General features: G+C 47.2%; 2 protein-coding genes across 2 annotated transcripts in view; both read right to left on the bottom strand.

Moving 5' to 3' along the window:
* The window catches only part of plcg2 (phospholipase C, gamma 2), a 32,981-nt gene extending 25,944 nt beyond the window's left edge, over window positions 1-7,037 (bottom strand). The window contains exons 1-3 of the mRNA XM_080504828.1: window positions 6,991-7,037; window positions 3,159-3,282; window positions 1,550-1,749 (exon numbers count right to left, since the gene is read on the bottom strand). Coding sequence (XP_080360954.1) covers window positions 1,550-1,733 — 184 coding nt within the window. The 5' untranslated portion in view covers window positions 1,734-1,749; window positions 3,159-3,282; window positions 6,991-7,037. The remainder of the gene's footprint in view (window positions 1-1,549; window positions 1,750-3,158; window positions 3,283-6,990) is intronic.
* A 3,699-nt stretch (window positions 7,038-10,736) lies between these two features.
* meak7 (MTOR associated protein, eak-7 homolog) lies at window positions 10,737-12,123 on the bottom strand (the record flags this gene model as incomplete). The annotated part of the gene is made up of 3 exons (XM_080504829.1): window positions 12,114-12,123; window positions 10,999-11,193; window positions 10,737-10,865 (listed from the first exon to the last, which is right to left on the bottom strand). The coding sequence occupies exons 2-3, from the start codon at window positions 11,188-11,190 to the stop codon at window positions 10,737-10,739; spliced, it is 321 nt and encodes a 106-aa protein (XP_080360955.1). The 5' UTR covers window positions 11,191-11,193; window positions 12,114-12,123.
* Between the last annotated feature and the right edge of the window lie 6 nt (window positions 12,124-12,129).

Genomic DNA, 12,129 nt, shown 5'->3' on the forward strand with positions numbered 1-12,129 from the left:
AACTGGTGTCTGAAGCCGGGAGCTTCCTGTACCTTTCACAGTAAAACTGTGCAGACTTGTTGAGAGTGACGGAACATTCTAGTGAATTCCACAACAACTACAGGACATTAAAGACACACCATCACACTCATGGTTCTAACAATCCACATCTCCCACATTTATCTTCCATTTTAATAATGTGGAGCGATAAAGGAGCTGAGAGCTGCAATGCATTATGGGAGTTTCTGTTTGTGGTGTTTTAAATGTAGTTATTGGGGGTTATGTTAGGTAATAATTGTGTTTTTGTTGCTTAGTTCATGTAGTTTAGTTTATTAGTTGTAAGTTGTCGACCAGTAGGAGGTTTTGTGTGTCGTGTCCTCCTGGCATGGTCTTCCTGTGGGACTGTCAAAATAAAATGTGTGCGGCTCGCTGGGTGTTGTGTTCAGTGGGAAACGGGACCAAACGGTTCTTTGAGCATTAGAGGTTGCCGACCCCTGGTCTATAGATATCCTGCAGGTAGAATTTCTTAACATCTTGGAAAGAAAGTTGTCCAAACTCCTCGTCTCCGCTTCAGCATTTGAACGCATCAGGATGAGTCAGAGAGTTACGGACCAATCAGAGGCCACCGTTCCAAACACACATACCACATGGTATCAACTGACCAATCACCTTACTGAAGTCAGCTGTGAGTCGTTTAACTGAGACCATACTTTTTTTGAGCAAAACCTTTTTTTTTAGTAAAATGTAGACAAAATGAAATCGTTGTTTTGTTTTTTTGATCAATTGAGATTATTTGAGAGTTTTTTTTATTTTCCGCGGTGGATTTTGACTTCATAGTTAAGCTCTGAACGCCTTTCATTTCATTTTTTAAAATTTTATTTTATTTTGAACATCACAAGCAATCATTCACCGCAACCAAAGACATTTCTTTGCAGATGATGTGGTTCTGTTGGCTTCATCGAACCTGGGCCTTCAGGGTGGCACTGGCGCGGTTCGCAGCCGAGTGTCAAACACCTGGGATGAGGATCAGCACCTCTAAATCCGCGGCCCTGGTTCTCCACCGGAACTTGGTACGAGCTAGCTTGCCCCCTCCAGGTCCTTGCGGCCCGCTAGCATGCTAACAAACATTGTCCGATTGAGCTGAAATTTGGTAGGTGGCCTAATGGGGGCGCTGCGGTCACAAATCACTAGCTAATTAGCTGGTTTTGACGCCGTTTTTTTTCAAACTAAAAGTCATTAAAAAATGTTTTGTTTTTTGTTTTTTTTTATACTTAAAAAAATATTATTAACCGTTCATAGCCACCCCCCCGACGGGCGGTCTTTCGCGATAATTAAAGCTGCTTGCAGCTTTAATTATATTTTGGCCTTTTGCACCAGAACGCTTCAGTAAAATTGGGTTTAATTTGAAAGTGTCGTCATTTTCAGTCGCAATTGTTTGTTTTTTTGTGAAAATACAGACATTTTCATCCCGTGTCAACCACAACAAACATATAACTCTGTGTGTGTGTGTGTGTGTGTGTGTGTGTGTGTGTGTGTGTGTGTGTGTGTGTGTGTGTGTGTGTGGACTCACGGACACCGTCGGTCCGGTCGGCGGTGCGCGTCCACGCCACCTGCCGGGTCTCCATGATGACCTGCACGGTGAGTCGCTCCACCTTCTGGCGGAACACCGTCATGACCACGCCCATCTCCAGGTCGCGCTTGATCACGATCTTCTTGTACTCCGTCATCTCGCCGGACTGCAGCGACCGCGCCATGGCCGCCGCCGCGCCGCTGGAACCAGATCAACCAGATTAACCAGATTAACCAGATTAACCAGATCAACCAGATCAACCAGGTTAACCAGGTTAACCAGTCTGAATGTTTAAAGTCCCAGTGAAATGAAGGTTCCACCTACAAAACTCTGTGGTGTTTCTTCTAGAACGTTTTCCTGCTAACTGGCTGAAGGTCAAATGTTAAAACCCGGCAATCTGAGAGAAAATAGCCGATAAACGGCGCTATTTCCTCTGCTGGGCGGAGCTTCTGACAATAACAGAGTGACATCACGAGTTGTGCACACGCCCAAGTTGTGTTTACATTATGGAGGATCAGAGTTTTGACCGCGAAGAGGCTGAATTGAACCAGATTTCATCATCATGGTCATTTCAAACCCAGTGATTGATGAAGAAGACACAGAAGGTGGTTCTGCCATCGGTGACCCCGTCTGGAACATGTTTGAGGAAGCAGAAGACGCTTCGTCCTCCATTCGTCCTCGTCTCCTCGCCTCAGCAGCCGCCACTTTTCACCTTTGAGGCTTTGAGGCTCCTGACTTTTGGCAGAACGACTTCGTGGATCCAACACGTCAAAGCGCTTTTCCGACTGTGCGGAATCACCGGAGACGAGTCCAGGTGTTACTTGATCGTCTACTAGCCGCGCGAGCTAGTGGCTCCCGTTAGCCGCTAGCTGCGTGAGCTAGCGGCTAACGCCGCCTGTGCTCCTTTTCACGTCTCCCGGTCTCTTCCAGGCTCAATCTTTCATCAAGGCTCATAAAACACCGACTAGAACTTCAAAACACTGTAAAAACTTGGATATTTAAGAGGAAACAAGCCAATATAAACACAACAGATCGAGATCTGCACAACTCGTGACGTCACACATAGGCTCCGCCCACGAAGAAGAAGGATTCCCCCCGACTTCCTCGGCTGGAGATTCAAAATTCAAATAACTTTGTTATGCGACAACAGTGGTGGGGCAGAGTCGGAGGAACCTTACAAGTAGAACCCAACTATCGGAACGAATGAATGACGGATAAACGGATGGAGAGACAATGACAGGTTTCATGATTGGATGGATGGATTGATTTCATCAGCACATGAATTGATGAATTAAGGGAATGTTGAATTAAAAAGAGGCAGGATTGTATGGATGAATGATGAAGGGACGAAGAGATGAAGGGATGAAGGGATGGCTGAATAAAAGAGTCAAAGAGAAGTTGACCCGAGGAAAAGGTTAGACGGACGGAGAAATGAGCGCATGACTGATTCTGTCAGTTGACAAGCGAGACATTGTTCAGAGAACTGGTGTTGACGTCCACGGTTTCCCGCTGCAATAAAAGCCTCTTTCATGTCTCATGCAAATGTTTCCCTTGATTCCTGATCCATTTGACTGTTATCACTCTGCTGCGTGTCAAACATTGATCTCACCGTGATCGGGACTTCTGTCCTCCGCTCTGTCCTCCGCTCTGTCCTTCGCTCTGTCCTTCACTCTGTCCTTTGATCTGTCCTTCACTCTGTCCTTCACCAGTGGATGAAATGAAGACGGATCAGTCTGAAATCAGAGACGAAAAGAAGTCGTGGAGCTTTTACCAACTTGAGAACTGGTGCAGAATCAGACCCGAGACAGGCTGGGTGCTTTTATTTTGACAGTCACCATAATAACAATCCAACTGGTTTGTTTTATTTTGACAGTCAGCGTAATAACAATCCAACTTGGTACTTTTATTTTGACAGTCCCCATAATAACAATCCAACTGGGTGGTTTTATTTTGACACTCACGGTAATAACAATCCAACTGGGTGGTTTTATTTTGACACTCACGGTAGCAACAATCCAACTTGGTGGTTTTATTTTGACAGTCACGGTAATAACAATCCAACTGGGTGGTTTTATTTTGACAGTCAGCGTAATAACAATACAACTGGGTGGTTTTATTTTGACAGTCAGCGTAATAACAATCCAACTGGGTGGTTTTATATTGACAGTCACTGTAATAACGATCCAACAGGGTGGTTTTATTTTGACAGTCAGCGTAATAACAATCCAACTGGGTGGTTTTATTTTGACAGTCAGCGTAATAACAATCCAACTGGGTGGTTTTATTTTGACAGTCACTGTAATAACGATCCAACAGGACAGTTCTTGGTCAGGACAGTTCCTGGTATCAGGACAGTACCTGGTATGAGGAAAATACCTGGTATCAGGACAGTACCTGGTATCAGGACAGTACCTGGTGAGGACAGTACCTGGTATCAGATTCAGGACAGTACCTGGTATCAGGACAGTACCTGGTATCAGATTCAAGACAGTACCTGGTATCAGGACAGTATCAGGTATCAGGACAGTTCCTGGTATCGGGACAGTACCTGGTGAGGACAGTACCTGGTATCAGATTCAGGACAGTACCTGGTATCAGGACAGTATCAGGTATCAGGACAGTTCCTGGTATCAGGACAGTACCTGGTATCAGATTCAGGACAGTACCTGGTATCAGGACAGTACCTGATTCAGGACAGTACCTGGTATCAGGACAGTTCCTGGTATCAGGACAGTGTCAGGTCTCAGGACAGTATCTGGTAGCAGGTCAGGTCCTAGTATCAGGACAGTTCCTGGTCTCAGGACAGTTCCTGGTATCAGGATCAGGACAGTACCTGGTATCTGAACAGTTCCTGGTATCTGAACAGTTCCTGGTATCAGGACAGTTCCTGGTATGAGGACAGTACCTGGTGAGGACAGTTCCTGGTCTCAGGACAGTACCTGGTATCAGGACAGTTCCTGGTATGAGGACAACCATGTAGTAGAAAACAGTGACTATTGCAGGAGGTTGAGAAGAAACTGGAGGAAAACCACCATAAGAGTATTTGGGCCTTCTTGACCAGACTGGCTCAAAAGGTCTGTGTCAGAAGTGGGATTGGAACCCACACCTCCAGGGGAGACTGCGACCTGAACGCAGCGCCTTAGACCGCTCGGCCATCCTGACTGCGGGGCACCACCGCCTGAGGTCTTAAAGACCAGAAACATATTAGAAACTATTGTCAAAATATGTGAAAAGACCAAAAACAGCTCAATACGATGGTGAGAAAAAAAACAACTTGATCACTAAAAACCATAAAACAGTTAAAAAATGACTTTAATAATTAACAAAAACGAGCAAAGTTCAGTGAAACTAGAAGAAACAAGCACAGATCCAGAAAGTGACGAAGGTCACTGCCTGAAAAATCTCCTCTTAACGTCCAAACAAAGATTTTAAACTGCAGAAATGTTCTTTGAATGGCTTCCTGACGCAACATATCAAGAAATACCATCAAAAGGAGGCGAAACATGAAGAATATCACAACAAAAAACACACAAAATGTCCTAAAAATGCACTAAAATACCACAAAACAATGAAGAAAACAGTTTTGTAAAACTGCAGAAATGTGACGAGACCAGAAAGAGTAAAAATCACCATGAAGTGACTGAATTCCTGACGTTGGTTAACGTCATGACAAATACAAAACACAAAATGTACAAAAGAAAAGACCAGTAGAAAAACAATCATCTGAAAAAAAACTGACAAATAATTCAACAAAACGACATAAAACGATATGAAACAAGAGAAAAACTCAAGTTAAAGGACGAAATGACAATGGAAGGATTCAGCCTGATGATGATGATGATGAAGAACACCTCCAGAATAGAACCAACAGAACCAATAGAACCAATAGAACCAACAGAACCAATACAATCAATAGAACCAACAGAACCACTAGAATCAATAGGCCCAATAGAACCCATAGAACCAATAGAACCAATAGAACCAATAGAACCACTAGAATCAATAGGACCAATAGAACCCATAGAACCCATGGAACTAATAGAATCAATAGAATATAGAATCAATAGAACCAATAGAATCAATAGAACCAATAGAATCAATAGGACCAATAGAACCCATAGAACCCATGGAACTAATAGAATCAATAGAACCAATAGAATCTATAGAACCAATACAATCAATAGAACCAATAGAACTAATAGAACCTATAGAATCAATAGAACCAATAGAACCAACAGAACCAAAAGAACCAACATAATCAATAGAACCAATAGAACCAACAGAACCAATAGAAACAACAGAACCAATAGAAACAACAGAACCAATAGAACCAACAGAACCAATAGAAACAACAGAACCAATAGAACCAATAGAACCTATAGAATCAATGGAACTAAACAATCAATAGAACAAATAGAACCAATAGAACCAATAGAACCTATAGAATCAATGGAACTAAACAATCAATAGAACTAATAGAACCAATAGAACCAACAGAACCAACAGAACCAATAGAACCAACAGTATCAACAGAACCAATAGAACTAATAGAACCCATAGAACAAATAGAACCAACAGAATCAATAGAACCCATAGAACCCGTAGAACCAATAGAACCAATAGAACCAACAGAACCAACAGAACCAATAGAACCAACAGTATCAACAGAACCAATAGAACTAATAGAACCCATAGAACAAATAGAACCAACAGAATCAATAGAACCCATAGAACCAATAGAACCAATAGAACCAACAGAACCAACAGAACCAATAGAACCAACAGAACCAACAGAACTAATAGAACCAACAGAACCAATAGAACCAACAGAACCAATAGAACCAATAGAAGCAACAGAACTAACAGAACCAACAGAACCAATAGAACCAACAGAACCAACAGAACCAATAGAACCAACAGAACCAATAGAACCAATAGAACCAATAGAATCAATAGAACCAATAGAACCCATAGAACTAATAGAATCAATAGAACCAATAGAATCTATAGAACCAATACAATCAACAGAACCAACAGAACCAATAGAACCAATAGAATCTATAGAACCAATAGAACCAACAGAACCAACAGAACCAACAGAACCAATAGAACCAACAGAACCAATAGAACCAACAGAACTAACAGAACCAACAGAACCAACAGAACCAATAGAACCAACAGAACCAACAGAACCAATAGAACCAACAGAATCACCTGAACTGTGGATTATAGAGTCAGACTCACAGAAAACCTTTGCAAACTTCCTCCATCGGTAGTTTGAAGAGAGACTGAGAGACAACGTGGTAGTTTACAGTGACCGCCCCCCCCCCCCCTCCCCGCCCCGCCCCCTCCTCCCCCCCCCCGCAGTGAACAGCGGACTTCCCTCCTCGCCCTCCAGCCTCGTTCAGCCTGAATTCAAAGACAAAACAAGTCGTTCCTACCTTCCTTCCTTCCTTCCTTCCTTCCTTCCTTCCTCCGCGGTAACCGGCGGCTCGAGCCCCCCTCCTCCCTCCGGTGCGGGGGGGGGCACAGCACGAGGAGGAGGAGGAGCAGCAGGAGGAGGTGATGAAGAGTGTTGACAAAACGGTCAGTTCCTCTAAAGAGGCGCACAAGGAAGTAAAAGTTAGAAACGAGTCCGGAAGAAGGACGGAGTGTGTGTGTGTGTGTGTGTGTGTGTGTGTTCGCGCGTGCATGTGAGTGTGTGCGCGCAGACACCTGACCACGCGCTCACCGGCCGCGCTCTTCTCACGCTCTTCTCATTAAAAAGACGCGATACATGCGAATAACGGTGTTTTGTTTTTCCTGTTTAAAAGACATTTCGTGACTGTTTTTCTGTTTTTCTTGTTTTATTTTACTTTTCTTACTTTTTTCACAAGTTGCGTCTTTTTAGGAACTTTTGATTGGACTGGATTCTGCAGAACCTTCAGTTAAACTCCAGGACTTTAGTTTCTCGGGCTTTAATTTGCTTTTTTTTGTAGTTTTGACTCGTTATTTCTACTTTTACATCCCATTGCGTTTATAAATCGGTGTTTTGTGTTATATTTGTGTCTTTTTTAATTTGTTTTTCTGTTATTTGGTCATTTTTTATGTAATATTTCTCATATTTTGCAGACAATATATATATATATATTGAATTGAAGTTGAATCCCTTTATTTAGTTTCACTCTTCTTCGGTTGTTTTTACTGATTTCGTCACTGTTGCACATGATCGTGTTTCTAAATTGGTCTTTTGTGGCATTTTTAGTGTTTTTGGAGGGATTTAGTGTGTTTTTCTTGTGTTTTTGCTGTCATATTTTGTGGTATTTTCCACACTGAGGCTTGGTTCTCGCTGCTTTACTTCCTCACTCACGCGCCAATAACTCCTTATGTAAAAGCAGGAAGGCTGTTTATTTACCATTTGAGGTCACTTCTTCTTTTTCTTCACGTGTTTACTGTAATTCTTTGAATATTTGTTTGGCGCGTCATTCAAAAGCTGCCCAATGCAAAGGAAACGCCAAATATTCAATATTCTATGTACTGATAAAGGTTAATGTATCATTACATTCTAATGCTAATCAATTAAGTGTTGACTTAAGTTTAAAACTAATTAGTTAAGTAGAAGAACAAACAAAAAAGGAAGTGTTTGGATTAAATGTCAATATTTAACATTTAATGTTTAATGTTTAACATTTAATATTTAATGTTTAATGAGGAAGAGAAGGAAGAGGAGTCTTTGTTTCAGAAAACTTTCACGTTTACACCACAACATTTTGAAAACCGTGTCCGTTTCCATGGTAACGGCAGAACTATTTGGAAACGATGTAGTAACCATGACAGGCCATGAGTTGGCGCTGTTGTTTTTTGTGTGTGTGTGAGGAAACCACATACCAGCAGCAGGAGCAGGAGCAGCAGGAGGAGCAGCAGGAGCAGTAGAGAGACAGCAGCAGCAGGAGGAACAGGAGCAGCAGCAGCAGGAGGAGCAGGAACAGCAGCAGCAGCAGCAGGAGCAGTAGAGAGGCAGCAGCAGGAGGAGCAGCAGGAGGAGCAGCAGCAGGAACAGGAGCAGCAGCAGGAACAGGAGCAGCAGCAGGAGCAGTAGAGAGGCAGCAGCAGGAGGAGCAGCAGCAGGAGGAGCAGCAGCAGCAGGAACAGGAGCAGCAGCAGGAGGAGGAGCAGCAGGAGCAGCAGCAGGAACAGGAGCAGCAGCAGCAGAAACAGGAGCAGCAGCAGGAGGAGGAGCAGCAGCAGCAGGAACAGGAGCAGCAGCAGGAGGAGCAGCAGGAGGAGCAGCAGGAGGAGCAGCAGCAGCAGTAGAAGCAGCAGCAGGAGGAGCAGCAGGAGGAGCAGCAGCAGCAGGAACAGGAGCAGCAGCAGGAGCAGTAGAGAGGCAGCAGCAGGAGGAGCAGCAGCAGGAGGAGCAGCAGCAGCAGGAACAGGAGCAGCAGCAGGAGGAGGAGCAGCAGGAGCAGCAGCAGGAACAGGAGCAGCAGCAGCAGAAACAGGAGCAGCAGCAGGAGGAGGAGCAGCAGCAGCAGGAACAGGAGCAGCAGCAGGAGGAGCAGCAGGAGGAGCAGCAGGAGGAGCAGCAGCAGCAGTAGAAGCAGCAGCAGGAGGAGCAGCAGGAGGAGCAGCAGCAGGAACAGGAGCAGCAGCAGGAGCAGTAGAGAGGCAGCAGAAGGAGGAGCAGCAGCAGCAGGAACAGGAGCAGCAGCAGGAGGAGGAGCAGCAGGAGCAGCAGCAGGAACAGGAGCAGCAGGAGGAGGAGCAGCAGCAGGAACAGGAGCAGCAGCAGTAGAAGCAGCAGCAGCAGGAACAGGAGCAGCAGCAGGAGGAGCAGCAGGAGGAGCAGCAGCAGCAGTAGAAGCAGCAGCAGGAGGAGCAGCAGCAGCAGTAGAAGCAGCAGCAGGAGGAGCAGCAGCAGGAGGAGGAGCAGCAGCAGCAGTAGAAGCAGCAGCAGGAGGAGCAGCAGCAGCAGGAGGAGCAGCAGCAGCAGTAGAAGCAGCAGCAGCAGCAGGAGGAGCAGCAGCAGCAGTAGAAGCAGCAGCAGGAGGAGCAGCAGCAGCAGGAGGAGCAGCAGCAGCAGTAGAAGCAGCAGCAGCAGCAGGAGGAGCAGCAGCAGCAGTAGAAGCAGCAGCAGCAGCAGTAGAAGCAGCAGAGCAGCAGGTTTTCATAAAGTTGCACCACCTCCGTTGGTGTAAACTGCCGCCGTCGCAGCGTTTTAACACAACATATTTAATGTTTGAGCCTCGAGGCTCAAAAGTCATTTGTCAGAAGTGGGATTCGAACCCACGCCTCCAGGGGAGACTGCGACCTGAACGCAGCGCCTTAGACCGCTCGGCCATCCTGACTGTGAGGCACTTCCGGTCCACCTGAACACACGAGCCCCGCTACCGGAAGTCCCTCAGACCTGCAAAAGGTTTTCACTCCTGAACTTTGTTTTTTCAGGTTTTGTTTTGAAAAATGACAAAAACGATAACAGCAGTCAGGCGTCACTCCGCTCACGTCAATGTTTCACACGATTAAATTAGCATTGCTAACCCGCTAGCTGTTTCCTGTCCGGTGATGATGGAGCAGCAGCAAATTAAATAGATGCAGGGTTTGTTTATTTTACTTACTTTATTGAACGCCACAGATTTGCTGAGTCAGCAGCGACAAACACAGTCATCACATTAAATAGAACAGTCACGTTACCAGACACACGCTTTGTTATTCGCACAGAATAAATATTAATTTCAGTACATTTTCAGTCACGATTCACTAAAAATCTATTTTTAACCTCCTTGAACCTCATGAACGTCAACCCGAGGAGTCGTTTCCACGACGACGCCTCAGGAGGAAACAGATTGTTTTTGTGTTTACGGCAGAAAGACGTAGTGAGCAGGTTGGGCCCAGGATATGGTGACTGTCAAAATAAAAGCACCAGCTCCAGGAGAACACAAACCGGGAGTCATGACATCACGGGAGGAAACTTTGTTCCCATTGGCTCGACTGAGCACGTGCAGAAGAACTTTGTTACTACGGCGACCAGGAGCGGCCATTTCCCTCGTCTCCATGGCGACGGGATGGTGAACCTGGAAGAAGGTGTGTGTTTCCAGTACGTCCTGGAAACCCTTGGGAAAGTCTCTTTTCACACAACGTAGATGTAGTGCGCCCCCCGGTGGACGGGTGGGGAACGGCGGTGACCCCCCCCCCCCCCCCCCCCCCGGGCTCACAGGTCCCGGTCCTCCTCCGGCTCCCGGAGCCCCCGGCTGTGCAGGCTCCGCCCCGTCATCTCCATCATGGCCCGGGCCTCCGGATCGCCGTCCAGGACGCTCCTCTTGCCCCGCCCACCTCCGCCCTGGCGTGACGGGAGGAAACAGCCGGGGGGGTGGGGGGAGGGGGGGGGGGGGGAAGCGTCACGCCTGATCTGAACAGGAAGTGGTGGAGCTTTTTTAAATTTACGCCGTTATGTAGGGCGATGAAGACCTCACCTCCTCCTCCTCCTCCTCCTCCTCCTTGGGGGGCGCCCCCACCCCCCACACCTCCACCCGGTCCAGCCTGAAGTCCTCCCGGGCGGAGAGCTGGGGGCTGCCGTAGGTGGAGCAGCGCGGCCGGGCGCGGCTGTGGCCGCCGCCGAAGTCTCCGTCCAGCCAGAGGCCGAAGTAGCCCAGCTGACCCCCCATGCCCTGACACACACACACACACACACACACACACACACACACACACACACACACACACACACACACACACACACACACACACACATCAACCCTGGTGTGTGTTCATCCTCCCGTTTCCATGGAGACCGTCTGAGCTTCTCCTGCAAAGTTACTTTTTCAGCAGCTTGTTGTTTTTTTTTTATTGTTTTCAGATTTCATCTTTTTTTTTGTTAAACAAATAAACAAACAAGCAGCGAGGAGGAGGAGGAGGAGGAGGAGGAGGAGGAGGAGGGGGAGGAGAGAGGAGCAGAGAGGAGGAGCAGAGAGAGGAGGAGAGAGGAGCAGAGAGGGGAAGAGCATTGAGAGGAGGAGCAGAGGGGAGGAGGAGCAGAGAGAGGGGGAGGAGGAGGAGCAAAGAGAGGAGCAGAGAGGAGCAGGTGCAGAGAGGAGCAGAGAGGAGCAGCAGAGAGAGGAGGAGAGAGGAGCAGAGAGAGGAGGAGGAGGAGGAGAGAGGAGCAGAGGGGAGGAGGAGCAGAGAGAGGAGGAGGAGGAGAGAGGAGGAGAGAGGGGAAGAGCATTGATAGGAGGAGCAGAGGGGAGGAGGAGCAGAGAGAGGAGGAGGAGGAGCAGAGGGGAGGAGGAGCAGAGAGGAGGAGGAGGAGGAGGAGCAAAGAGAGGAGCAGAGAGGAGCAGGTGCAGAGAGGAGCAGCAGAGAGAGGAGGAGAGAGGAGCAGAGAGAGGAGGAGGAGGAGGAGCAGAGAGGAGGAGCAGAGAGGAGCAGCAGAGAGGAGGAGGAGGAGGAGCAGAGAGGAGGAGCAGAGAGGATCAGCAGAGAGAGGAGGAGAGAGGAGCAGAGAGAGGAGGAGGAGGAGGAGCAGAGAGAGGAGGAGGAGGAGGAGCAGAGAGGAGGAGGAGCAGAGAGAGGAGCAGGAGGAGGTGCTCACCAGGCCGTTGGGCATG

This window comes from Blennius ocellaris, assembly GCF_963422515.1.
Source record: "Blennius ocellaris genome assembly, chromosome: 11".
In the NCBI taxonomy this organism is placed as follows: domain Eukaryota; kingdom Metazoa; phylum Chordata; class Actinopteri; order Blenniiformes; family Blenniidae; genus Blennius; species Blennius ocellaris.